The sequence below is a fragment of the Silene latifolia genome, chromosome X (genome assembly GCF_048544455.1).
Source record: "Silene latifolia isolate original U9 population chromosome X, ASM4854445v1, whole genome shotgun sequence".
NCBI lineage: Eukaryota > Viridiplantae > Streptophyta > Magnoliopsida > Caryophyllales > Caryophyllaceae > Silene > Silene latifolia.
This window is the reverse complement of record NC_133537.1, coordinates 300,740,508-300,768,260: the sequence shown is the minus strand read 5'-3', so window position 1 is coordinate 300,768,260 and position 27,753 is coordinate 300,740,508. Positions and strand designations below refer to the sequence as shown.

Here is a 27,753-nt window from a genome sequence, read left to right as displayed (position 1 = left end):
AAAAGCTCCGGATAAGATGCGAGATTTCCGGCCCATCAGTCTCTGCAATGTGGTGTATAAAATTGTTTCCAAGGTCCTTGCTAACCGACTTAAGCTCTTTTTGGGTGATATTGTCTCGGAGAATCAAAGTGCTTTTACTCCGGGCCGTTTGATTACGGACAACATTCTTATTGCTTTTGAGCTGTTTCATTACATGAAAAATTCGAGACATTCGGAGGGGCATATGGCCATTAAATTAGACATGGCCAAAGCATATGATCGGGTAGAATGGTCCTTTCTGCGCAGGGTTCTTGTGACTATGGGCGTCGATGGTGATTGGATTTGCCGAGTGATGGACTGTGTCTCTACCGTCACGTTTTCTGTTCTTATTAATGGTACACCTTCTGAGGATCTTCGGCCTACTAGAGGGCTCAGACAAGGTGACCTTGTTTCACCTTATTTATTTATTCTCTGTGCTGAGGCGTTATCTAATCTAATGAGACGGGCTGTTGAAGAAAATTCGCTCCATGGGATCCGTATATCTAGGAGTGCTCCCGCCATTTCTCATTTGCTTTTTGCAGATGATAGTATTTTCTTTGCTCGAGCTACCTTGGACGAGGCGGATATTATCAATAATGTGTTACGTCAATATGAATCGGCCTCGGGGCAGTTGGTTAGTCTCGAAAAGACTACGGTTTCGTTCAGCCAGGGGGTGTCAAATGAGCAGCGAATTAGGGTGGCGGAGAGGCTGGGAGTGGGGGTTGTGAAGAAGCAGAAACGTTACTTGGGATTACCCACTTTAATTGGGAGGTCGAAGAAGGTAATCACTGATATCATTCGAGACAAATTGTGCAAAAGACTACAAGGTTGGCGTGGGAAATTATTGTCTAGGGCGGGTAAGGAAGTTCCCATAAAGGCCGTGGCCAATTCTCTTCCTACCTATGTGATGAGTGTGTTCAAAATTCAAGCCAAATTTTGTGACGAGCTTCGATCTATGATATCGCGGTTCTGGTGGGGCCATGAGGAGGGTAAGAGAGGTATTTTCTGGATTGCGTCACTACTACAGATACAGGCTATAACAACGGTCAAAAACCGTTGTTATATAAAAAAGCGGACGTTGTTAAAGCGTCCGTTGTAAAAGGTTTTAACAACGGTTGGTTTTCTTAAGGAAACCGTTGTGAAAACTATTAACAACGGTTTTAAGTATAAAAACCCGTTGTGGAAAGTGTGACTCAATTTTGGGGGGGAAGTTATAACAACGGGTTTGAATATACAAAACCGTTGTTATATCTAACGACAACAGGTTGTTTGTAAATAACCGTTGTTGTTTGTTCTTAAAAAATAAAAAAAAATTAAATTAAATATTACTAGATGCATGTATAATTACGGCCCGTTAGAATTCCGATGCATATCCCTTAAATTAATTACCAACGGTTTTGAAAAAACTTATAAATGTGACTAGCTATAAATATTAAAGCATCCTTTACTAACATTCATTAATTGAAACAACATGGCAATGAACCCTAATTTTATCAACAACGAAGAATGGCTTACACAAACGATTGAAGATGATGGGAAGGTTCTCGCCGGGCTTCCCGCCGATCAACACCCATTAATCAAAGCATCCCTTGAACATCAACGGAATTATTGGATTAAGAGGCGTGAAGCGGTCCCAAATTGTCAACAAAGCCTCATCATCATCATCATCTTCATACCCTCGTCGGCCTGTTACTCGCAACTTGGCTGCAGCCAGAGATATGTTGAGTTGTACTCTTCCAACCTTATCTCCACATGCAAGTCGTGTCCTTGCATATATTCAATCTGTTATTGCAAAATATGAAGCCAATGACACGGAAGTTAGCGGTATACCGAGTGGCGTGATTGGTGGCCGGTTGAGAAGCGCTTTTTACGCTTAACCGGGGTTGTTCCGGCTTATTATACATCTTTTGATTTCTGATAATTGCTGTAATGTATTTGGTTTAAAATTAAATGAAATGATCATTTTGAAAGTGTTGAGTTATGCTTGTTTGATTTGCTTCCATTTTTTCAACTCCATAGATCGATCATCATCAAGATCCAGATTATTACGCCATCACTGTCCAATAAGATTTGAAGCAGCATTGAGAGATATGATGATGCTGATTATGGCACAACTTCCTAACATATATATTAATTAAAAAACAACTCAACCCACACATCGCTTAGTATAAATACATTGCATTATCTCAACTAACATGCATTTCCATTATCTCAATATATTCTCCAAACCCTAATTGCTAAAACAAACTCCAAATAAATTAACCCTCTCCTTAATCTTTCAAAACAAACTCCAAACTCCAACAAAATGAATGATATCATCCTTTAGACTCTTACTATGCTCGATCCGTATCAAGGACGCCAAAGAAGATGGAAATGAAATAATTAGAAACACATACATGGAAATGAAATAATTAGCAGATCTTTGAATGGAACCTAATGGTCGATAAAAACACATACATGGAAATGAAATAATTAGAAAAATAAAATAATGACGATGAAACAAACCTGATAATTACAGAACGTACGTAAAGAGACGATGAAATCAACAGTGACGGCGAGAAGATAAAGCGACGATGAGAAAGAGAGAAAGAGACGATGAGAAAGTGTGTGTTTTGTGTTTGTGTTTGGTCGCTTCTTTGGGTTTGTGTTTGTGTATTAAGGTTTGTGTTTTGTGTCTGCAGCAGACTTGTGTTTGTGTGGTTTATAGTATGGAAGGTATTGACAACGGTTATTAAACAACAACCGTTGTGAAATATGTTTTAACAACGGTTGTAAAAAACACCCGTTGTTAAATAAGTTTTAACAACGGGTTTCAAAAATAACCGTTGTGATTACTTTTCACTAACTTTGCGCCAATTTTGCGCCAAATTATTAACAACGGTTGTGCATGTTGTGGACAGCGGGCCGCCCACGGGGGCGCTTGGTGAAGGTCGAAACAAGCGTTTGCATTTTGTATGGAGTCGCCACCAATTTTTATGGGAAATTGGAACCGTTCGAATACCTCGTGTCATGTCAAGACACAAAGTAGTGACATGAACACTAAGCAATCGTTACCCTTAGCATTCTATGTCTAGAATGACTCTCGTGGATGCCAATGAACACGGGTGTTCACAGAGATCTGGAGTAAGGGGTGAGGGTACGTATTAGGAAGCTCTTTTGATCGAACACCTAATCCCGCCCGCCTCGATAGCGGCCTCTACTAATGATTAGGGAAGTTATTCGTACTCGATATATCGTCGGCTATATGCATGCAATGCAACATCCATTAGATTAATCCTAGCATGTGAAGAATTAACTAAGTCGGTGAAACACGTAATTAGCATACAATTGGGTCGAAGTTGGAGTTAATATTGATTTACATGTGAGAACATACAAATGATAAAAGAAATACAATAATTGAAAATTACAATAAATATAAATTACATTAATTACATAGGATTTATTGATTTATGTCGAAAATACCTTTAAAACGGATAATTTGAGAAAAATAAAAGAAAGAATAAAATAAAATTAATAAAAGACGAACAGAGATTAGTGATAATACGGATAATAGTTAGTTAATACGTAAACTAATTAAACTAGGTCAAGGCAGAAACGGAGTTCAGGGACAGAACTCATCCTGAACAAAGCGCAAAGAGAATCGCGCCCTGCGGAAGAGGCGCAGCATTCTTGCCGCGTCTGTTCCAAGGGTGAATTCGGTGTGAAGCCGAACGCAAATCGTTAATGTTAATTGTTAATTTTAGGGATTGATTTGATAATTGACTCGGATGAAAGTGATTTAATGTATTAATTAACATATGAATGATGGTCATAAAAACAAGAAAAACATGAACGATACGGAATTAAACGGATTAATTATGTGAAGGGACGATGTTAATGAATGATTAGTTAGTGACATCGGTGAATGGAACAAACTAAACATGATGAATTGATGACGAATTAATGACGAATTAATGGATAAACAGATGAAAACTATATCAATGACGAATTCCAGAAACTCAATATGAACGAATTGAATCTCTAAAATCTGGGTTTGAATATTAATGACGAAAACCCGTAAATATGGATTACTTAGGATTTAAGGTCGGATTTATGATGATTAGAACATATTAATGATGAATAAATTATATACATGTGAATTATTGAACTATCAGGTGAGAGAATTAAAGACAAACATACGAAAACAAATAAGAAAGACGGAATAACAGAGGACGAAGAAGAAGAAAAGAAGCGAATCTGCGCGGCCTCACGAAGAGGCGCAGCAGAAATCTGCGCTCCTTCAAGAGGCGCAGGCGATTCTTGCTGCGTCTTTTCTCGACGTCTGTCTACTGGAAATCCGCAAAAACAGATTTTAACAAAGGGTTTTAGAAATCGGTTTTAACGGTATATTCGACATAAATCTTACAACGGTGATACGATAAATAAAAGAGAATTATACACCCTCAGACTTACATGTTGACGGAACGAGGTGAACTAAGATATCGACTAGTGAATGCTCGACGCGAATGCAAGGAAAGAGTGCCCTCGTAAGAGGAAAACGATTGATTAATTGATTAATTAGATTGATTGAGTGTAGTTGGTCAAATTGGTCGGTCATGCAACGGAGAGGCTGGTACCCGGAAAGATCCGAGCTTACGTGGTCGGAAGTCCAAGCACGTAGGCGCCAATTAGTAAGAACGAAGTCTAGAATGCAAAGGGAGAAGAGAAGGGCGGACACTCGCGTGAGAAATATGAGGAACGAAGGCTCCTATTTATACTAATCACGCGACGGAATTATGGTAAGACTAGGATACGGAAGGAAAGATCCGGAAATAACCGACTTAGGTTAAAACACGGAAACTTGGACAAAAAGAAAACCTTGAGGAAAAGGCGCAGCAGGTGCTGCGTCCCTTGGAAGAGGCGCAAAGACTTGCCGCGTCCTTTCCCGGTAAGTTTCTCTCGCGCGTAGAAAACGCGTTTGACAGCCTGTCGTATTTTAGTCATAACTTTCTCTACAAGACTCGGATTTAGGTGATTTCGGTGGCGTTGGAAAGCTAAGAAAGAGATCTAGAACTTTCTGTGAAATAGGCCTGACCCAACAAAGTCGTTATGACCTCGTAAAACGGGCCTAAAGGTCGGGTTGTCGCTTTAACTAAATGAAATGCACATTTTGTAATGTAAACTTTTAGTTTGGCCTAATGAAGTGACATGCGACTCAAAATGAGATATAATCATGACATTTTATGACATCCTAACCTTAGGTAGACAAGCAAATTGCTTTGACTCGGGATTTGACGGTTTTAGGAAATGAAGACGGTTTTTGACCCAGACTCCAAATGTACTCTAATTACTGCCAAAACGACCGTATCGGCGCGTAGATGACAACTAAGAGGTAGACATTAATATTTGAGCAATCACTTGACGATAATCTTACGAACTGTCACAAATCGTTCCGCGTACCAAACATGCGGCCCAATCATCACCGGGTGGTTTGCGAGGGTGCGAAACGAGGTGTCTCTGAGCCCCCACTTTGACCGAGGCTTGGACAAGGCGAAAGTCAAAGTATAGCCATCAGGTCAATCGAAGATTACAACCTGACGACTATGGCGACGCGAGGCGGCTCAAGGGGTCTGAGCCAAGGACCTGTCGTCGGGAACATTTTAGAGTCTGTCGACTTCCGGGGAGGGTCGTTTAAAGTCCATTAGACTACGTAAGGAAGCTCGTCAGCCATAAGAAGAGACCATACCTGAGACTTCTTTCTCGAGATGCTTCCGGAGTTTGCATAGGAGCTAAGGTTTGAGCTTGGGAGCTAAGGGTAAGACCTAAAAGTTATATAAGGATTGTGCTAGGGTGTGGGGCCCTAAAGGAAAGCATTGACGGGAAGGAGGTCAAATATAAGTTCAACTTAAGGGGTAACCAAGGTTTAGGTGTAGGAACTCTATTGGCTTGGGGAACTTAAAGGCTTATGAACCTAAAAGGAATGGGGATCCTAGGGTTAAGTTTAGGAACTACTGGTTTACTAATTCTTGTTTTAAACACGTGCGTTTAAGCTTTCTGAGATATGAGAACTCCAAAAGGATTTATGGGTTTATGAACCTAAGGATGTTGGGATCTAAGAATCTAGGGGTAAGAATCCTAACTTTGGGTTTACGAACCTAAGAAAGGAGGCTTGGGAACTTCTGGAGAACAACACCTTTGCCGAACTCCGCGGGGAAACAATAATATTGAGGGTAGCAGGACGTCGGTAGAAACTGCTGGGGAATCTGCTTGCGTCGGTCTCAAGCGAACTCTGGCAAAAACTTGAGGTTGAATCTGCTTGCGTCGGTCTCAAGCGAACTCTTGTTAGGGAATATATTGACGATTAGGAACATCTTGATCGCCATGGAAGAAATCTTGAGTGAGCAATACTGCAAAATATCGCTGCATTTGGAGAAAATATTTTGACGACTAGGAACATCTTGATCGTCATGGAAGAAATCTTGAGTGAGCAATACTGCAAAATACTGCTGCGCTGGGGAGAACGAAGACTTGGGTGAAGCCCCCAGTTGGAGCGAGCACTGCTTCTGATACTTACCTGCATGGATATTAGCCACACAAGAATGTAATCTAATATGCAAGTAGAACATAAACACATATGCACGTAAGCAATTATTACATGGACCTCGAATGAGGAAACACATAGGTTTTGCAAAAGTTGTTTCTTTATAAAAGTTGTTTAAAACTTGTTCAAAGAAGTTTGTCGTTTGTAATGCATTATGCATATTCAATGGGCTTTAGACATAGGACTGACGCGACGCAGACCTTATATGGACGTGACGCGAAATGTAGATTTAGCCTGGACTGACGCGACACTAACTTAGATTTGACGCGACACAGGGATGACTTTGACAGACTTTGTTTAAGTATGCGCAACCCCTAGCCAAGTGTGGGTGACAATGCGTATCAGTTCCAAAGGTATAAGAATTGCAAGAATGATGAATGCATATAAAGGCAAGGCATGAGCCATGGATCATCTGTCTACTAGAACTTCTCTCTCCACCGTTTGCTGTAAAGGAGACCCCTCTTGAGGCACAATGACTTGGAGAATTAATCTAAGATCTTTGTCATTGTCTGGACCGAGTACTAGCTAGACTTGGAGGAATAAAGGAAGGGTGGCATCTTGGAAGAGAAGCCCCCAGGATGAGAAGATGACTCTGGAATTTTGGTAAAAAAGAGGCTGGGCGACAATAAGGAGCCCCCAGTATAGAGGTGTTGTTTGTGGAAGGGATGTTAATTGAGGTTGAAAGGTTGAAAATAGAGGTTGAAAGTTGATGGTGGTTGATAATTGAGATTGAAAGTTGGAAGTGGGATGGTTGTGTCCTTGAGGACTGCCTACGTATTCACGTGAAGTGAAATCAAACCAGATCGTAGTTCAAGTGTGTGCCTAAGCTATGTTGTTAGGACCTTAAAGTGCAGGGGTCACAAGGGTAATATTCCTTTGGTGACTCGAAGAGTTGATTTGAGATAACTCCCTCTGATCATAGACCAAAGAGGTATAACTTATTTTGTAAAATTTCCTTGTCGTGTGAGCACACTTAGTGGACCCTAAGGATGAATATGGGTATGTCCCGTTCTGGTAGCAAAGTATTGAAGACTCCGTGTCTGGGTCAAGGTGAAACTGGATTGGATATTTGGAATGTGGAGCTCGGTAATAAGAGGCTTTGATGAACAAATCTCTGGAGCTTGATTTTGTGGAGTTAAGGCTTAATGGGGTTAAGGCTTGTAATGTGGCTTGGAAATGGAGTCTCTTGGCTTGATGTAGCCTGAGCACATAAGGGTAGGTTAAAATGACGTGGGTTCAAATTTCCATGTCTTGGCCCTAAAGGATGGGTATATTTGACGAGCTTGAGAGGATTCTCAAAATTCCTAACTATCTCCCTGGTAACGGTCTCGGGAAGGACTTAGGGTGTATATGTGAAAGGCTAAGTGAGGGTGCTAGTCGACCATCTTGATTGGTGTCTTGATTCTATATAGACTTCGGCAGTATTCTATATAGCATTTGATTCCAGGCTTGTTCTAGATTCAAACTTAGATTCTTGGTCTAGAATATACCTTGTTTTTTTTTTTGCTCGGATTCTTGATTCGGGTTTTTGAAGATAACGTTGTCGTTGGATATTGACTTGTTTGATTGAGCCTTCTTCTTTTGACTCTTTTTGTCTTGGATTACGCACATAACTGCGGCCTTAGATATTGATCTTGGGTTCTCTTGATTGAGCCTTTGTCTTTGATCACGGCTCGTATCGTCTTGGATTTGCTTGTTACCATGGATTTGGGTCACACTAGCACCTTTGGGTGTGAAATGGGTTGGTCTTTAGTAACACGGGTTGTTTATTGTGGGGAATGGGCTTGCCTTCCGTCATGGATCGTTAACAAGGGAGACGGTCTGGATTCGTCCTAGAATCTCTAAAGATAGGCTCGTCCTAGACTAGGGTTATATTGTGGTTTCTATTGCCAGACATGGAATAGGTAAGGAAAGAACACGGAGTTTCAGGTCCTCTACAACTTGGAATGGAACATCATCTAAGTGCACTCACATTGACTATCATGCGTTGTTGTTTGTTTTAAAATGTCTCAAATCAATTCTTGTTGTCACAGGAAATGGGGAAAGGAAGAGATAGGATAGAATATGTAGAGTGAAAATTGTATTTTTATTGAAATGAAGAATAAATGTATTTAACATAGACTTGAGAAGACATGTGACTCGTGGGACAGCCCCCAGGTTGTCACTAGAAATGAAAATGGAGAAAGATACTATGACAAAATTATGGGATAGAAAGCCTAAGACTCGGACTCGGACTCGGACTTTGACGCGATTCCAGATCTAGACTCGTAATCATCGGCCCATGCTTGAACATTTTCTCTTCCAGCAACTGGCTTTGACACCTGACTTTGAGTATTCACCCATTTGAGCACCTCGTCCTCATCATTGGGAACATTGGAAGGATAACAGTCAAGAAGAGTTTCTTGATAAGTGGCATATCCATGAGGATTGCCTAAGCTACCTTGTGGGTTAAAGGTTGAGAGGGACAACTTCCCGTCTTCGATCATATCCTGAATGACATGTTTTAATTTGTAACATTTCTCTGTATCATGCCCTTTGCCTCTATGGTACTCGCAGTATGAGTTCTCGCACCAGAATTTGGATTTCCTTTCGGGTTCGGGAGTAGGTCCTATAGGCTTCAACATTCGTTGTTCCGTGAGTCTCTGAAGGGCATCGGTGTATGTAATACCAATGTTGGTAAATCTCCTAGGAGGTGTGCCCTTATTTTCGGAAGCCTTTGTAAATAACCTTGGAGGGTTGTAAGGTTTCTTTGACGAAGGATCCATGAGGATGCCTTTATTGATTTTGGTTCTTGGATGAGAAGAACTAAGAATGGATTGCCCACTTGTTGCTTTCTCCTTAGGACTGTCAAGTTGAGTGTTTGTCTGGACACTTTTTATCTTAAGAGGTTGGGCCTCAAGCTTCTTACCCATTTCAACAAACTGGTTCTCCATCTTGGAAAGTCGAGAGTTTAGGCTATCAATAGTCCCCTCCATTTTGGCAAATCTATTGTTGAAGGCAATGGAAAGCATGAGCATTCCATTTTGGATATCGTCGTCTTCAAGCATGTTGACATCTCCGTTGTTATAAGGATCGAGGAGATGAGAATAGTCTAGAGATGATTCTTTGTCATGTTTAATGATATCAGACCCAAGAGGGTCGATTTTCTTAGATTGCGCGACAGAAGGTGGCTTAGGAAGCTTGCCCTCTTCGATCATATCTTGGATGGTGTGTTTCAAGAGAAAACACTCTTCAATATCATGGCCTCTACCTTGGTGATATAAGCAGTATTTGTTGCCCTTCCAGAGGTTCACCTGTTTCTCTAAAGGTGGATCCGGAGTCGGTCCTATTGGATGTAGCTTGCCTTGGGCAGAAAGTCTCTTCAAAGCATCGGCATAAGACATGCCTAAATCGGTAAGCACCCTTTGATGCCTCCCAGGTTTCTTTTCAGCTGTTTTTGGCTTTCTAGGACGATTGTTATTGCAAGAGGTAAGCTTTGGATGACCTAGACTAGAGGTTTCCCTAGTTGGCATGTTCTTTTCCACCATTCCATTTTCAAGGGTGAGGACGCGAATGCTCAAATTTTCCACTGTAGCTTGAACTCGTAGGACCATGGCATGAATGTCTTGAAGAGACATGGTGATTGTGGCTTGATCTGCTTCGTGACTTTGCTGATTGACAGAACTTGCTGGATTCCTACTCGACAGAAATGACGCGCATTACACTCGGTTCGACATGGGATCACGCAGACTAAGGCAACAAACAAAGGAAGGGAAAAGATGACAAATCTAGGCTTGACTTGTGAATTCATGAAATGTCGTGAGCGACTTCTCGTGTTTGAATTCACGGTGCTTGACTTTAATTTTAGACTCGAGTGTTGGCTTTGACGGAGTGACCCTTATATGATTGACTTTATTGACGGGATTGATAACATGTGTTGATCCTAACTTGTATGTTTAAGACAGACTTGACTCGAGGTTTGCTTATAGGTGTTAAGAAGACTGTTGTAGTTTAGACTCAAATATGAGGCCCATTGAGACTCGTGTATTGAGCCTCGGAACGTGTGACTCGAGTGTTTAGATCCTAACTGAAATGGGGTAGGGGGTCCAAAATGACGGCGTGACGCCTTAGGACTTGACTCGAATTTGAAAAGACCCAAAATGTAGGAAGACGGGTTCATGACTCGACGGAGTTCGGACTAGGACACAGTCGGTTTGAACTTTGACTCTAACTTAGCCCAATTGAATTTACATATTTACATGGTTTGAAAAATATTTTGATTAAAACCTTTTTTTTCTTCTTTTTTTTTTTTTTTTTTTTTTTCGGACTCTTTTTTTTTTTAAAACGTTTTTTTTTTTTTGGTTTTTTTTTGAAATGGGTTTGAGGCCCGAAATTTGACTCGATAAACGGACAGAATTTTGACTGGATTTTGCGCTAATCAAATGGCCTATTTCGAAATTTTGATTAAGAAAAGGGGTTTTGATTTTTTGAAAAATCGTCATGGTTTTGTTTAGAAAATGGTGATCACATATGATACAAACATTATACAAGCATTATAACGGGATGCTGAGTGCATTTAAAAGGGTTTTGGTTTAAAGGGTGGGTTGCCATACCGAACAATCAAACCCGAAGTCTGTGGAGAGGCTCGTACCAAACAAGAGTAAGGCCGATTCCTAGTCCATTTCCTCAAGTAGTGAAGGTCCTTGATAGAAACAAGAGTAAGCATCATGGTATGGATGACGTCAATCGCTATTCATCCTTAGGCCCAAATAAGAATTAGGACCGTTTAGACGGGACGATTGGTCGAATGGGTTGAGTTGGGCCTAGGAAGGCCGAATTAAACGGTCTAGGAAGACCGAGTTATGAAAACCGACAATTGTCTTGTACAAACTTATTCCCTAACCTTGTTCAAGTTTCACCCTTAGCTACACGTAAGTGTATTCTCCCCAGCGGAGTCGCCAAACTGTGGACAGCGGGCCGCCCACGGGGGCGCTTGGTGAAGGTCGAAACAAGCGTTTGCATTTTGTATGGAGTCGCCACCAATTTTTATGGGAAATTGGAACCGTTCGAATACCTCGTGTCATGTCAAGACACAAAGTAGTGACATGAACACTAAGCAATCGTTACCCTTAGCATTCTATGTCTAGAATGACTCTCGTGGATGCCAATGAACACGGGTGTTCACAGAGATCTGGAGTAAGGGGTGAGGGTACGTATTAGGAAGCTCTTTTGATCGAACACCTAATCCCGCCCGCCTCGATAGCGGCCTCTACTAATGATTAGGGAAGTTATTCGTACTCGATATATCGTCGGCTATATGCATGCAATGCAACATCCATTAGATTAATCCTAGCATGTGAAGAATTAACTAAGTCGGTGAAACACGTAATTAGCATACAATTGGGTCGAAGTTGGAGTTAATATTGATTTACATGTGAGAACATACAAATGATAAAAGAAATACAATAATTGAAAATTACAATAAATATAAATTACATTAATTACATAGGATTTATTGATTTATGTCGAAAATACCTTTAAAACGGATAATTTGAGAAAAATAAAAGAAAGAATAAAATAAAATTAATAAAAGACGAACAGAGATTAGTGATAATACGGATAATAGTTAGTTAATACGTAAACTAATTAAACTAGGTCAAGGCAGAAACGGAGTTCAGGGACAGAACTCATCCTGAACAAAGCGCGCAAGAGAATCGCGCCCTGCGGAAGAGGCGCAGCAGTTGCTGCGTCTGTTCCAAGGGTGAATTCTGGCTGTGAAGCCGGAACTGCAAATCGTTAATGTTAATTGTTAATTTTAGGGATTGATTTGATAATTGACTCGGATGAAAGTGATTTAATGTATTAATTAACATATGAATGATGGTCATAAAAACAGTAAAACATGAACGATACGGAATTAAACGGATTAATTATGTGAAGGGACGATGTTAATGAATGATTAGTTAGTGACATCGGTGAATGGAACAAACTAAACATGATGAATTGATGACAGATTAATGACGAATTAATGGATAAACAGATGAAAACTATATCAATGACGAATTCCAGAAACTCAATATGAACGAATTGAATCTCTAAAATCTGGGTTTGAATATTAATGACGAAAACCCGTAAATATGGATTACTTAGGATTTAAGGTCGGATTTATGATGATTAGAACATATTAATGATGAATAAATTATATACATGTGAATTATTGAACTATCAGGTGAGAGAATTAAAGACAAACATACGAAAACAAATAAGAAAGACGGAATAACAGAGGATTTAAGAAGAAGAAAAGAAGCGAGAATCGCGGCCTCACGAAGAGGCGCAGCAGAATCGCGCTCCTTCAAGAGGCGCAGCGATTCTTGCGTCTTTTCTCGACGTCTGTCTACTGGAAATCCGCAAAAACAGATTTTAACAAAGGGTTTTAGAAATCGGTTTTAACGGTATATTCGACATAAATCTTACAACGGTGATACGATAAATAAAAGAGAATTATACACCCTCAGACTTACATGTTGACGGAACGAGATGAACTAAGATATCGACTAGTGAATGCTCGACGCGAATGCAAGGAAAGAGTGCCCTCGTAAGAGGAAAACGATTGATTAATTGATTAATTAGATTGATTGAGTGTAGTTGGTCAAATTGGTCGGTCATGCAACGGAGAGGCTGGTACCCGGAAAGATCCGAGCTTACGTGGTCGGAAGTCCAAGCACGTAGGCGCCAATTAGTAAGAACGAAGTCTAGAATGCAAAGGGAGAAGAGAAGGGCGGACACTCGCGTGAGAAATATGAGGAACGAAGGCTCCTATTTATACTAATCACGCGACGGAATTATGGTAAGACTAGGATACGGAAGGAAAGATCCGGAAATAACCGACTTAGGTTAAAACACGGAAACTTGGACAAAAAGAAAACCTTGAGGAAAAGGCGCAGCAGGTGCTGCGTCCCTTGGAAGAGGCGCAGCACTTGCTGCGTCCTTTCCCGGGTAAGTTTCTCTGCGCGTAGAAAACGCGTTTGACAGCCTGTCGTATTTTAGTCATAACTTTCTCTACAAGACTCGGATTTAGGTGATTTCGGTGGCATTGGAAAGCTAAGAAAGAGATCTAGAACTTTCTGTGAAATAGGCCTGACCCAACAAAGTCGTTATGACCTCGTAAAACGGGCCTAAAGGTCGGGTTGTCGCTTTAACTAAATGAAATGCACATTTTGTAATGTAAACTTTTAGTTTGGCCTAATGAAGTGACATGCGACTCAAAATGAGATATAATCATGACATTTTATGACATCCTAACCTTAGGTAGACAAGCAAATTGCTTTGACTCGGGATTTGACGGTTTTAGGAAATGAAGACGGTTTTTGACCCAGACTCCAAATGTACTCTAATTACTGCCAAAACGACCGTATCGGCGCGTAGATGACAACTAAGAGGTAGACATTAATATTTGAGCAATCACTTGACGATAATCTTACGAACTGTCACAAATCGTTCCGCGTACCAAACATGCGGCCCAATCATCACCGGGTGGTTTGCGAGGGGTGCAGAAACGAGGTGTCTACATATGTGTGACCCGTTGTTAAAACGAATAACAACGGTTTTTATAACCATACCCGTTGTAATTGATTTTAGTAAAATTCGCGCCATACATTCTACAACGTCTATTGTGATTTTCGTGAATAATCGTTGTTAAAGGGGCGTTGTAGTTGCCTGGATTTGTAGTAGTGCGTGGAAGAAGTTGTGTAAGCCGAAGGGTAGTGGGGGTATGGGTTTCCGTGACTTTAAATTATTTAATCTCGCTCTTCTAGCTAAACAAGCTTGGAGGTTGTTTACTTGTCCGGATAGTTTGTGGGCGAGGATGATGAAGGCTAAGTACTACTCGGGGAGTGATTTCCTTGGAGCGGAGTTGGGGCATAACCCCAGCTATGCGTGGCGTAGCATTTGGGAAGCGCGTGGAGTGTTGGTGAAGGGCTTGCGGCGGAGGATAGGGGACGGGAATCACACCCGGGTTTGGCGAGATGCTTGGGTGCCAAGTACTCAGTCGGGACGGGTAATCTCACCTTGCCCGGCTGGTCAAGAAGAGCTGCTGGTGGCGAGTTTGATTACGGGTGATCAGACATGGGATGTGGAGAGAATTAATATGCTTTTCCTGCCTTTTGAGCGAGAGCGAATCACAAATATTCGGTTGAGCCCGAACAGGCCGAGAGATAGGTGGTATTGGAGTGGAGAGCGTGATGGGGCCTTCTCAGTGAAGTCTGCTTATCGTTTGTTGGCAAGAGACTGGTTAGACATGGCGGAACAGTCGGATTCGACGAATACGAGATGGTTATGGAACAAACTTTGGAAGGTACCGGTTTGGCCATGCGTAAAACTCTTCTTCTGGCAACTATGTAATGATGCGCTAGCAACAAAGGCAAACATCGCTTCTCGAGGGAAAGGTGAGTCCTCTCTTTGTTCCTTGTGTAATTTGTCTGACGAGTCTAGTATACATTTATTTAGAGATTGCAGGATGGCGAGATGGGTGTGGGAGCAGCTGGAGCTACGGTGGGAAGGTGAGGAACGAATGGGTGGAATTCGGTGTTGGGTGGAGGAGCGTTGGAGGGACATGAGTGCAGCGGAGTATGATACTTTTATGGTCGGGTGTTGGGCAATATGGGAACATCGGAACAAGATTATTTTTGATGAAATGGAGGTGGAACCCGAGAGGGTTTGTAGACGGGTTCGGGATGTTCTAAGTGAGGGGGAGGGGATTGTGGACAGTGGGTGGAGAAACCGTGGTAAAACAGGCCGAAGATGTAACACCCCCATACTCCAAGTGCCTTACCAGGACCACTCAGTTATAAGGATGCTACCATCTCGGTTACCTGAGGCAATGATAATCATAAGACAATAACGAAACAACATTTAAATAGTATAAATTTAGTGAAAGGTTACAATCCAAAACCAAATACCAAAATACGAATACAAGTTCTCAAAACCAACTGTCTACTCAGCTAAATGAAATGTTTATTAAAATAATCATGTTACAGCGGAAGACTCTATCATCTGACAGTGGCACATCCCAGCTATCCCAAGTAACTCGACTCATACCTGCTCAACAACTGCTCACCATCCCCGAATGGATCACCACAGTTTTTAAAACAATAAACGGGGTCAGTACTAATCACACAATTTACATAAACCAACAACACAGTAAACAAACAGCTCAATCATCACAGATATTCTCCGAACTCCAAACCCAACTCCTCAATCCTGACTACACACTAAAGTGTGTAGCCCTGCCAGAGTGCCCATCACAACAGGTCACTCCACGCCGCCAGTGGGGGACCGCAGCCGTACCCACCAAATCCCCGCTCATCTCCATCGAGCGATAAACCCAAATTCCTTAATGTGCACATCCCTCCTGTGACGGGTTCCACAGGAGGCGAATAATGGGCGTGAAGCCACTCCCGCAAGTGACTCCACTCAGCCAGGTACGCGCCCCGAAGAACACAGACAGATACAAACAATCACAACTACTATCAGCAACCAAATCCAGCAATCGTCACAATACGAGTATGATAATATTCAACAGCCACAACACACCAACAACACATTATGGGACTAATAATAAGTAGGGAAACCCTACCTGGAAAGCAATACAGTCAGACGGTCTCAACAGCTGATATCAAAAGGCTTCTTCTACAAATCCTCCTCCTAACATACAATCATACAATTACTACCAATCAATACATACAACAAAACCCCCAAATCCACAAATTAGGGTTTAACTAACTTTAACGAAATACTATAAAAACGGTACGTAGATCTTACCCTCAACGCAAGGATCACAAAGGTATAAAGAAAGGTGAAATCCGACTTTCCAAGCTCCGGGATTTGCCAACAATGCGATTGATGCGAAGAACGTAGTTTGTTTTCTCTTTTGAAAGTGATTAGGTTTATAAAAGTGTTTAAAGAAAGTGACGGAAGTAATTATATACCAAATCGCATTATTAACAAAACCCGACAAATCATCCCCCCGTAAACCGGCTACTCGATCGAGTATCTAAGCTACTCGATCGAGTGCCACCCCTACTCGATCGAGTATCAAGGTTACTCGATCGAGTACCCAACAGGTCAGAAACTGTTTTAAAACGCAACACACCCTTACTCGGCAGAGTAAGGCTTACTCGATAGAGTACCCAGAGACTCATAAAACCGTAGTATTACAGAAAAGGGGATGGGGAGAAGGTCGATGCGTGGAAAACGGCTCTGAGGGGATATGTAAAGATAAATGTGGATGCAGGAGCGAAAGAGGGAGAAGGGACTAGCGCGGGAATTGTCTGCAGGGGGAAGGAGGAGAGGTGTTGTGGGGGTTGGCAACGGTCCGAATGGAGTACTGGGAGCCGAGTATTGCGGAGGCGGTGGTGATGTGGGAGGGCCTAAATGAAGCGAAAGCGAGAGGTCTGCGGAAGGTTGTGATGGAAAGCGATTGTCTACCGCTGATTGAGTCACTTAAGGGGAAGCGGAGTGGGAGGAGTATTTTTTCACAAGTTATGGATGATATTTTATTTTTATGTAATGATTTTGAGTCTGTTTTATGGTCACGTACTAGTCGGGTCAATAACTGCGTAGCGCATTGTTTAGCTCATATTTATCCTAGGGTCGTTGGTAGAACGGAATGGTCAAATGTATTACCGACGAGTGCTCAGAATGCTGTACGTTTTGATATTTCAATGTTAGAGTAACACCTTTGGGTGTTTTCATAAAAAAAAAAAAAAAAAAAAAAAAAAAAAAAAAAAAAAACTAGTCACTTTTTACCCAAAAAACACGAAAACACTATCTTACAATAGCATCGCTTATTTTCTTAAACTGATTTCTCTTTGTTATGATTTATCGTTTCTTTTCTCAATTTTTTCACATTATTTGCACATGAGACATTAAATTATTATAATTTCTATATTTTCCCTGTGATGCGCTCATTTTCAATGAAAAAAAATTCTCCATATTGAATTTTTGGTAAATTGATAAACACTACCAACTTTAGTCATCTTCATGTTAGACTGGTTACGGATTGTCTTACCTTGGTTTTGCAGGTTGCTGAAGCGGAGAAGGCGATTGCGTCTATTAATAGCATTATTCAGGATTTTAAGTCTATTGCGTCTTGTTTTCACTGTTGCTCTCTTAGTTTTTGTCCTAACGGAGTGAATAGGATAGCTCATAATCTTGCTCAAGAAGCTCTTTTGTAAGCTATGCTATTTGTTTGCCGTCAAAAAAAAAAAAAAAAAAATACCAACATAATCAATAATTAGTAATCAATACCAAAATATTAACTTTTTTCTACGATATGTATCAAGTCGCCTTCTTACTCTAATTTTTTTTCTACTTTAAAGGTGTTTTCGTCTAAGAGAGGGATTTTGGAAGTGGGTGAGGGGAGATTTGTGCTTGAATGATGGTTTTTTGGAGTTTTTCAAGTAGGTTGAGATAATTTTTTTTACTTTCATTTCTTATCGCGCTTATTTTATTTAATAAATTTTGTAATCTAATTGTCGTTTCTTTTCCACTCCCGAAAAAAATTTTCCCAAACTTTTTTTCTCGCCAAGTTAAATTTTACATCAAATTCAAATTTTTCTATAAACATTTTACATATAAAGTTGTAAATGAAATTTTGAATGAAACGGTTCGACAATATGTTAATTTTAGATTTATCTAAGATAGATGATAAATAACTTATTTATTTAATTTTATATGTTATGTCTTTAAATGTGATACGATCATTTAAGATTGCTTTTCAAAATTATAATGTTTTAATTAAAAAATTAAAAGAAATTCATAACTTTGATAAACAGAATTATATATTAAAACAAATTTCTTAAATTAGCAATGTTTTGAAAAACCTGCAAAACGTAATTGTGATTTGTAAAAAAATCAAAAAAATTTAGACGATTAAATTTTCTTTGCTTGCATATAAGTTTATAAAATTTTAAATTTTCTTATTAAAGTAAATAAAACAATAAGAAAATTAATTAAATTAATTAAAGTATTTGCAAAATTTTATATTTAAATGTATTTGATATTATTTATATTTAATTAACTTTCATTCAGATTTTGTATTTTTTTAAGCAAGCACATTTTAGGTTTGCCTTAACATGAAAATACTTAATTTATGTCGGACAGGATACTCGCCACGGGTGTTTGTTATTCGTGGCTAAATTGTTTTTTGCCACGGAACAATTCGTGGCTAAATAAAATTTTGCCATAGTTGTGACATAGTTCGTGGCTAAAATAATTATTATTTGCCACGGGTGTAGCCTAATTCGTGACGCAAGTGACTTTTTGCCACAGGAAAAGCTATCCCTTGGCATAAATTTTTTTTCCAAAATAATGAATAAATTTTTCCCGTGGCTAAGCAGAATTTAGCCACGAATTATAAATTCCAGTGGCATAATTCGTGACGCAAGTGACAATTTGGTGTAGTGTTTGTTCGGCCAAATCAAGGAGGTTTTCAACAAATTCAACCTCCTCCTCAAACTCCAAGTAATGAGATATTGGAGTCGAAGGCTCTATTGCAATAGACTTTGATGATTCAACAAAAGAAAATGGCTCAATTTTCCGAACTCGTGGCTCACAACAAGATGTTGGATACTCAAGTTGCTCAAATGGCGGCTCAAAATCCTTCAAAATAGTCCGGTCTTCCTCCTCAAGGTAAACAAGCGCATGAGCAAGTTAATGCTATTTCTTTAAGGAGCGGTACTTCTTATCAAGATTCGGACATGGCCATTAATTAAGATTAGGTTCCCTATATGCATCCTAAGGGATTGGGAAATTTGGAGCTAAGTGAAGATGAAAAAGAAATTGACGAAAGTGAAAGACGGGATTTGAAGAAAAGCGAGAAAAGCAAAAAAGAGGAGACTGACATGGTGGACAAGGCTCGATCGAGGAACCAAGCCACTCGATCGAGTACACCATAGGCTCGATCGAGGAACCCCCTCTGATGGTGATTTTTCGCGTGTTTCAGCTACGGCATTGGATAAAAATAGGTTCCTAGATCGAGTGACTACTGGGCTCAATCGAGGCACCCCTGTACCTGACGATAATGCTTCAAAACGTGCTCCTAATGCAAAAGAAGCCGAGCCAATCAAAATTTAACTACCTTTTCCTCAAAGATTGCAGAAATCCAAACTTGAACAACAGTTTGGAATATTTATAGAGGTGGTAAAGAATCTTCAAGAGACAGTGCCATTTACTGAATTGGTAACTCAAGTGCCGGCTTATGCTAAGTTTTTGAAAGAGATATTGTCAAAGAAGAGGTCTTTTGATGAAGTGGAGACTGTCGCGTTCACTCATGAATGCTAGGCCACATTACAAGCCAATTCTCCACCTAAGCTTAAGGATCCAGGGAGTTTTTCTATTCCTTGTACTATAGGCCCTTTAAATGTTGACAATGCTTTATGTGATTTAGGAGCGAGTGTTAGTGTCATGCCGTATAAAATTTACAATCAATTAAACATGACTAAGCTTAAATGTACTAATATGACTATTCAATAAGCTGACAGGTCTATTAAGCACCCTATGGGTATCTTAGAGGATGTGCCAGTTAAGATAGGGAAGTTTTTAATTCCAGTCGATTTTGTAGTGATTGATATAACTGAAGATTCTCGTGTTCCTATTATTCTAGGACGACCATTCTTGCATACTGCAGGGGCGGTTATATATGGTAGACATGGGAGTCTTACGTTCAACATTGGAGAAGATACTATCACTTTTGGTCTTGACAAAGCATCACGTCCTCCTGATTTAAAAGCTTCTTGTCATATGATTAATGCTCTTGATCCTACTTTTGATGATTGTCTTGCTTTGTGTTTTGACAAGAATCCACCTGACGCCCCTACTGCTGCGTCATATCCATGGAGAAAGGAAGTGGATGAAATAGAGAGATTGATATATGGAGATGATCCTTCTCCTGAGATGACTTATAGCTCTGATAAGAGTATTGACATAGAAGGCGAGTTGGATGCTTTAGAGGCAGAAATATTCAAAGAGGAGCCAGTCAAAGTCTTTCAGGAAGCTCATATGACGGATGAAGAGCCCTATCTCCTACCTATGGATGAGGAATTGAAGAGTGATGGGCATGCTTGGTCATATTTTATAAACTTTGAGTTTGATGAGCCAAAACATTATTCATTGTTTTTGTTCTTTGCTTGGACTATTTATTGGTGCTACTTATGCTTGTGTGTAGCACATGCGCTACTATTTGATTTACTATTACGAGCTTTAACTTGTATTGATTATGATTTGTGTGCGCATTTCTTTTGAATGCAGAATTGGTTCTCGGCGGTTGGTTCCTCGATCGAGTGTCATGGGGCTCGATCGAGTAACCTTATTCGTTGGGTTTATTTCGTAGCCAGACAATGATAGGAATTGCGCGGTTGATTATTTTCCCCTATTTTTGCAGCTGGTTTGGGGGAATTTCTTAGCTCTTACCCGGTATTCTCTTCCCTTGTACTTTCTTTTATTGTAATGTCTTAAGTATTTCCCATTCCTTTTATTAGTCGTGTCCTCTAGGTTGCTGGATTTGTGTGTGATTGCTATGCTATAGGCGTCACAATGAGGACACTGTGACATTTAGGTTTGGGGGAGGAGTCTTTATTTATGTTGTGTGCATTTATATATCAAAAACCCATAAAAATAAAAAAAAAATTTCAAAACACAAAAACATGTTTTTCTTTTGTAATTTTTAGGTTAAGTCTTGGTGAATTAAATAACAATGATGTTAAATTGCATTGTTTTTTTATTTGAATCCCATATAATTGTCCATGTACTTTGTTTTGACCTGTTAGCCATGAAAACAAAGCTCATAATTCAAGTCTTTAACCATATTGACATGCCTTATATTGATTAGATTTGACACAATTATGTTGGTAAACTACTTAAATTCTGAGGTCTATAGAGCTTCCTAGGCCAGGAACATTAATAAACTGGTCTCATTGTCAATTAGGCTTGAGTGTAGTTTCTCCTTGTGGAATATGTAATATCAAACTGCATAAGTGTGACATTGGTTTCTTGATACTTTTATTGCTGTCATTTAACTAAGTACATGTGGATATGCGGTTCTTACCGTTCAAATAAGCCCTACATTATCCCTTTTTGTTAACCCGTTTGAACCCTTGTAGCCAATCTTAAATTATATCCTATGAGCTACAATCCAAGAATTTGCTTACTTTATCGGGACAGTCGCAGTTGTTTGCTTATCATGTCTATTTTACTACTATGGTTGGGATTGGGACTATTATTGTCAATTGTGGGTGTAGTAGAATAATTTATCAATTGTGTTGTATCCTTGTGTTGGAAAAAGAAAAATATGAAGCAAAAGAAAAAAAAAATCAAAAAAAAAAAAAAAAGAATTGAAAAAGAAAGAAAGAAAAGAAAATATTGCTTCACTTGGTTTTGTCAAGGATTAAAAGGATGGTTGTTAGAGTCTAATGCATTATTGGAGAGTAGTTTGTTAGCTCTCATGTGTTGTAAAGTTGAGATCATTTCTCTAAGTTGGGTTCATTTGTTATTTTAAGATTTGGTTTTGGTTTTGGTTTAGCGCTGCGACTACCGTCTTAGCTTCACATATCTATAACGTGCTTTGGCACAAACCATTTCTATCTCTTTAACCCATTTGCCACCCTTATTGTCCTTCATACATGTACTTTTGTCTATATATGGTGATTGCATATTAGTTGGGGAAATCTCTATCACATTATATTGCATGCATGTTTCATAAGTCGAGTGAGTGTTTCTACTTCTTTCTATCTTCACATATAACTCACCCTTACATACTTATGAGTGCATGAGTGAAATCCGCGAGAATCCAACTAATTTGTCTTGCAAGATCGAAAGGTATTTGGCATTTGTCTATAGTATGGTGACATGAGACTTGAGCTGCGTTTTTTATTACCCGTGCCTTTGAATTTGTTTTATTGGTACACTTTGGTCATTACTTTGTTACAGATATGGATAGCTTGGGATTTGTTTATGCATCAACATTAGCTCTGAGTTGTTTATTCGTCATTTGTATGATTGCCTTTTGTATTGTGTGCTGCTTTGCTTGAGGACAAGCAAAGAGACGGTTTGGGGGAGTTTGATGAGTCATAATTATATACATATTTATGCCTCCCCTTAATTGCTTTTGATAAGATTTCGTGCTAAATTATATTAATTACATGTCTTTTATGTTAGAATGTCGATACTTCCGCCTTTTGATGTTTAATGCAGGAATGACGCATTTGAGGAGCAAAGGAGCGAAATGGGCATCGCGGAGTGGGCATGAAGGAATACACGAAGTATGACACGAGAATCCATATGAATAAAGGGAGAGAAATAAAGAAGATAACAAGAAGAAAGTGGATATTGAGCAAGCGCCTCAATCGAGTACCGTGAGGATTGATCGAGGAACTAGGTGCTCGAGCGAGTGACAATGAGGATTGATCGAGGATGTGTACTCGATCGAGTATCTTTGGGGTCGATCGAGGAACCTAATATTTCCAACTTTTCCGCAAAGTTCCTTAAGTCGGTTATGATTTACTATAAATACCTAAACTCGTACCCTAGGTTATTTACGTCTTAATTTCCGTAGGTTTAGCATAGCTACTCTAAAACTCTCTCAAATACTTTTAGTTTAGTTTAGTTTCATTATTATTGTTCGGATCTAAGCTTGTTCCTCATTACTACGGTATTATTATTAATCTTTCCTCAATTATTGTTTAATTTATTATTCATCCTTATTATTGTTCATCATGTTCTTAATTATGCTTTCTTATATCGTAATTGTTGTTATTGTTATTAGTATGAGTAGCTAAACTTACCATCTAGGGTGAAGGGGAATCTAGGTTGTTAGAAGGGGATTAATATTGATGACTTGATAGTTAAAATTGCTTATTGGTTGTTGTTCATGTTATTGTTTTTCATCTAGTAGATTAATTACTGGCCAGGATTAATTAACTAGTATAGCGAATTGAGACTTTCACTGACTGGGTTAGAATCAATATAGGCTACGATAACTGAATAGTGATAATTTAATGATTGCGATTGCATGTTAAATTAGATCTCAAGGGAATATTGAATCGACCGATCATATAAGGTTAAACAACATAATTAGCTCTATCAATGAATTAAATCCTACCCCGTATGACTACCTAGTGAACCCGAATCCCTAGACTTCTTAATATTATTGTTATTCATCTTTTATTACACTTGCAATTAGTTTATAGAAATCAACTCAAAAACCCCCAAAAATTGGTTACTTTAAGGCAAGCTAAATATAAACAAACTAGATAAATTAACTAGCCTCCCTGTGGATTCGACCCTGACTTACCGCTAGCTATCTTGTTAGTAGTAGTTTAGGTTTACTTTGATTAAGGCACACGAGTAAAATCAACCTTATCAGTAGGATGCACAGATACACCCTCTTTAGAAATCACATGCCCCAGAAAGGCAACTTCCTCGAGCCAGGACTCACACTTAGATAACTTTGCATACAGCTGACTGTCGCGCAAAGTTTGTAACACCAACCTCAAGTGATCCTCATGGTCGTCCTTAGTCTTGGAATAAACTAAGATATCATCTATGAACACCACCATAAACCGATCCTAAAACTGAATGAAGACCCGGTTCATCAAATCCATAAACACTGCTGGTGCATTAGACAACCCAAACGGCATCACCACATACTCATAGTGACCATAGCTCGATCGAAAAGTTGTCTTCGGTATGTCTTCATCCCGAATCCTCACCTGATCTCAAATCCATCTTTGAAAAGACTCCTACCCACTCAGCTGGTCAAACAGATCATGTATCCTTGGCAAAGGATACTTGTTCTTCACTGTAACATTGTTCAGCTCCCTGTAGTCGATACACAACCTCAAGCTCCCATCTTTCTTTTTCACAAACAGAACTGGTGCTCCCCACGGCGATACACTAGGTCTAATGTATCCCTTATCTATCAAATCATCCAATTGCTTCTTCAGCTCTTCTAACTCTTTATGACCCATGCGGTACGAGGCCTTAGAGATTGGTCCCGTCCCTGGCTTAATCTTCACACTGAAATCTATATCCCTCTTCGGTGGCAAACCTGGTATCTCCTCCGGAAAAACATCTGGAAACTCTCCCACCACTGGTATCTGATCAGCTGTCGGCCCCACCTTACTATGGTCTTTCACATGGTATAGAATCAAAGGACACCCCTTCCTCAAATAAGACTTCAATGTCACCGCTGCAATCACTTTGACTTTGAGTTTGACAACAAACCCACGATAAGACACACCAACACCTTTAGGACCTCTAAAAGAGACTCTCTTTTGGTGACATTCATCTTTAGGCTTGTACTTACCCAACCAATCCATACCAACTATCATCTCGAAACCATCCATAGGAAATTCTAACAAATCCACTGGAAGGTCAACCTGCCCAACTACAATAGATACACCCTTATACAACCTCCCACAAGACACTGACTCACCCGACGGTATGAAAACCTCATCTTTTACAGAATCAAGCTCTCTCAAACCCAAAAGATTAGCATGACTCGACGATACAAAAGAGTGTGACGCCCCCAAATCAAACAAAACAAAGGTAGAAACATCATTAACAAGAAAGGTACCGGTGATCACGTGAGCATCATCCTCAGCAGCTTTCTTGTCCATCATGAATAACTTGCCACTAGTCTTTTGTCCATCTCCCTGAATTGTACTCGCTAAAGTATATGGCTTGGCAGCTGACCCCTGATTGTTGTTAGTTGTCGGTTTCTGATAATAGTTACCGCCATTGCGGTTGGATCCACCTTGTTGTTACCATGCTCTCCTTGATTATTCCATGACCCAGCCGGTCGGTTGCTAGCATAACTCTGAGACGGACCCTGCGAAAAGCTCCCCTGCGATGGCCTCTAAAAACCTCTTCCCCCGGCACTAGTACATCCATGCCTCTTGTGGCCTATACCGCCACAGTTGAAACAAGAGATACTCCAGCTGGTACTGCTACTACCACGACCACGCCCATAAGAAGCTCCACCACTAAAACTCGATCCCGATAAGTAAGCCCTTTCCTAGTTATGGTTACCCCTCTTGTAGCTAGACTGACCACCTCCCTCACTCTCAGCCTTTCTCTTTTCAGGACCTCTCTCCTTTTTCTCTTTGACCATCTCGGCCAATCTCTCAGCTCTCCCTGCTCGCTCATAAACATCCTTAACATTTGTAAGGACCCAAACCGGTAACTTCTCTATCATCTGGCAGGTCAACCCCTTCTCAAACCTCAGTGCCAAGTTATTCTGACTCAGCCCCATGTCCTCTGCATACCTTGATTTCTCATTAAACTTGTGGTAATACTCAGCCACAGTCATATCCGAAGTCATCTTGAAAGAATCGAACTCCTCCCTCAGCTTACTACGAACATGTTCATGTACAAACTCCCGGCGCATAGCTCTCTTAAACTCAACCCATGGTATAGCTGACTTTTCCTGCTTTAGATAGAGATTTAGGGCACTCTCCCTTACCTTGTCCCACCATTCTCCTGTAGCATCTCTCAAGTAGAATGCAGCTTATTCCACTTTGAAGTCCTCGGGACAATGAACCACATTCAACATGTTCTCCATCTCCGTATGCCAATTTTCGAGCAAAATTGGCGCACCAGTGCCCATATACTCCTTTGTGTTGAAGCGGGATATCGTAGTGCTCATCTTGGCAAAGTCTACCCCGGCATATTTGTCTTTCCCAAACCTCTTTTGGGCCTCGGTAAGCGCATCTTGATGCTCAAGCGTCTTGGCTATATCATCCACACTCATTTCTTGCGCCCTAGCGTACATAACAGATCTCTTTGGCGGCATATCTTTTAGCTATAAGAGGAGAGATAAACGTAAGCACATAGCCTACGGCTTAAAGCATATACAACATGTACAACACTTACTCGATCGAGTAACAACACCCACTCGATCGAGTAGAGGTCACTCGATCGAGTTGCCCACTTACTCGATCGAGTACCTCAACTCCAGAACCTGATCAGAACGTACAACAAAACGCACTCAATCGAGTCACTTACGTACTCGATCGAGTAGCCCCCACTCGATCGAGTACTCCTCGTACTCGATCGAGTTGCACAAAATAGCAGCGACTGTTCAACTTAGCCATAAACCCACTCGATCGAGTTGTGCCTACTCGACCGAGTCAAGCCTACTCGATCGAGTATCCCCCACTCGATCAAGTCATGCCGACTTTTCTAGCTACCCGCATGCTTTAACTTAATAACTTTTCGCAACAAAATATATATATACGTATACATCAAACGCAAACATCCTATTCATATGTTACTATAATGCCACATTATAAACCAACTATCATGCAACATGCTTATTCAAAACACTATCATATATATCCACTTCATCTCCTTCCACCACATCCTCCATTCCACCACAATCATTTTCCAACATTTCCATACAACATATAATCCAACAGATTCAATAAAATATTAGTAAACACTTAGCGATCCCATGACACCCCATAGTGACCGGTTCAAAGTTGTAGGGCGAGTTCTTGACTTTAAGACGTCTCCCAAGTCTCTGCATTAGCTCCTAACAACTCCTACATGGGTTCATTTTAGTTTGACTCCCTAGGTTCATTAGATTCATTAGTTACAGGTTCCAAAATCGTTGCTCTGATACCACTTTGTAATACCCCCATACACCAAGGTGCCTTACCAAGACCACCTAATGCGTGGAAATGCTACAATCTCGGTTACCCGAGGCAATGTATATCAAAAGGACCATAAAAGAACATGCTTTATTAAATAAGTTTAGTGCAATATATAACCAAAACCAAAACTGTCAAATGAAGTACAACTGTTCCAAATACCAAAATCAACTAAAAGAAATAGAAAGTTCAACAACACAGTGGAAGACTCTAAATGACACGTGGTGACTCAATCCCAGCTATCCCTCGCGCGTTCATCTTATACCTGCTCAATAACTGCTCATCATCCCCGAATGGATCGTCACATTTTTTAAAACAATTAAACGGGGTCAGTTACTGATTACACAATATAAGATAAAGCAATATCAAGAATACATACAATCACCCAACTCCGTCACATCACCAATCACCTGACTAGCCTGAAGGTCTAGTCCTGCTAGATTACGGCCGCAACCAGTAATCAACACC

The 27,753-nt window shown here is 40.1% G+C and overlaps 1 protein-coding gene across 1 annotated transcript; it reads left to right on the top strand.

Annotated features, from left to right (window-relative positions):
* Positions 1-16: 16 nt before the first annotated feature.
* Positions 17-21,735, top strand: LOC141620383 (uncharacterized). Its single transcript, XM_074437269.1, has 7 exons — positions 17-1,016; positions 14,392-15,290; positions 16,869-16,994; positions 17,659-17,807; positions 20,119-20,269; positions 20,435-20,700; positions 21,657-21,735. The coding sequence occupies exons 1-7, from the start codon at positions 17-19 to the stop codon at positions 21,733-21,735; spliced, it is 2,670 nt and encodes an 889-aa protein (XP_074293370.1).
* Positions 21,736-27,753: the final 6,018 nt, after the last annotated feature.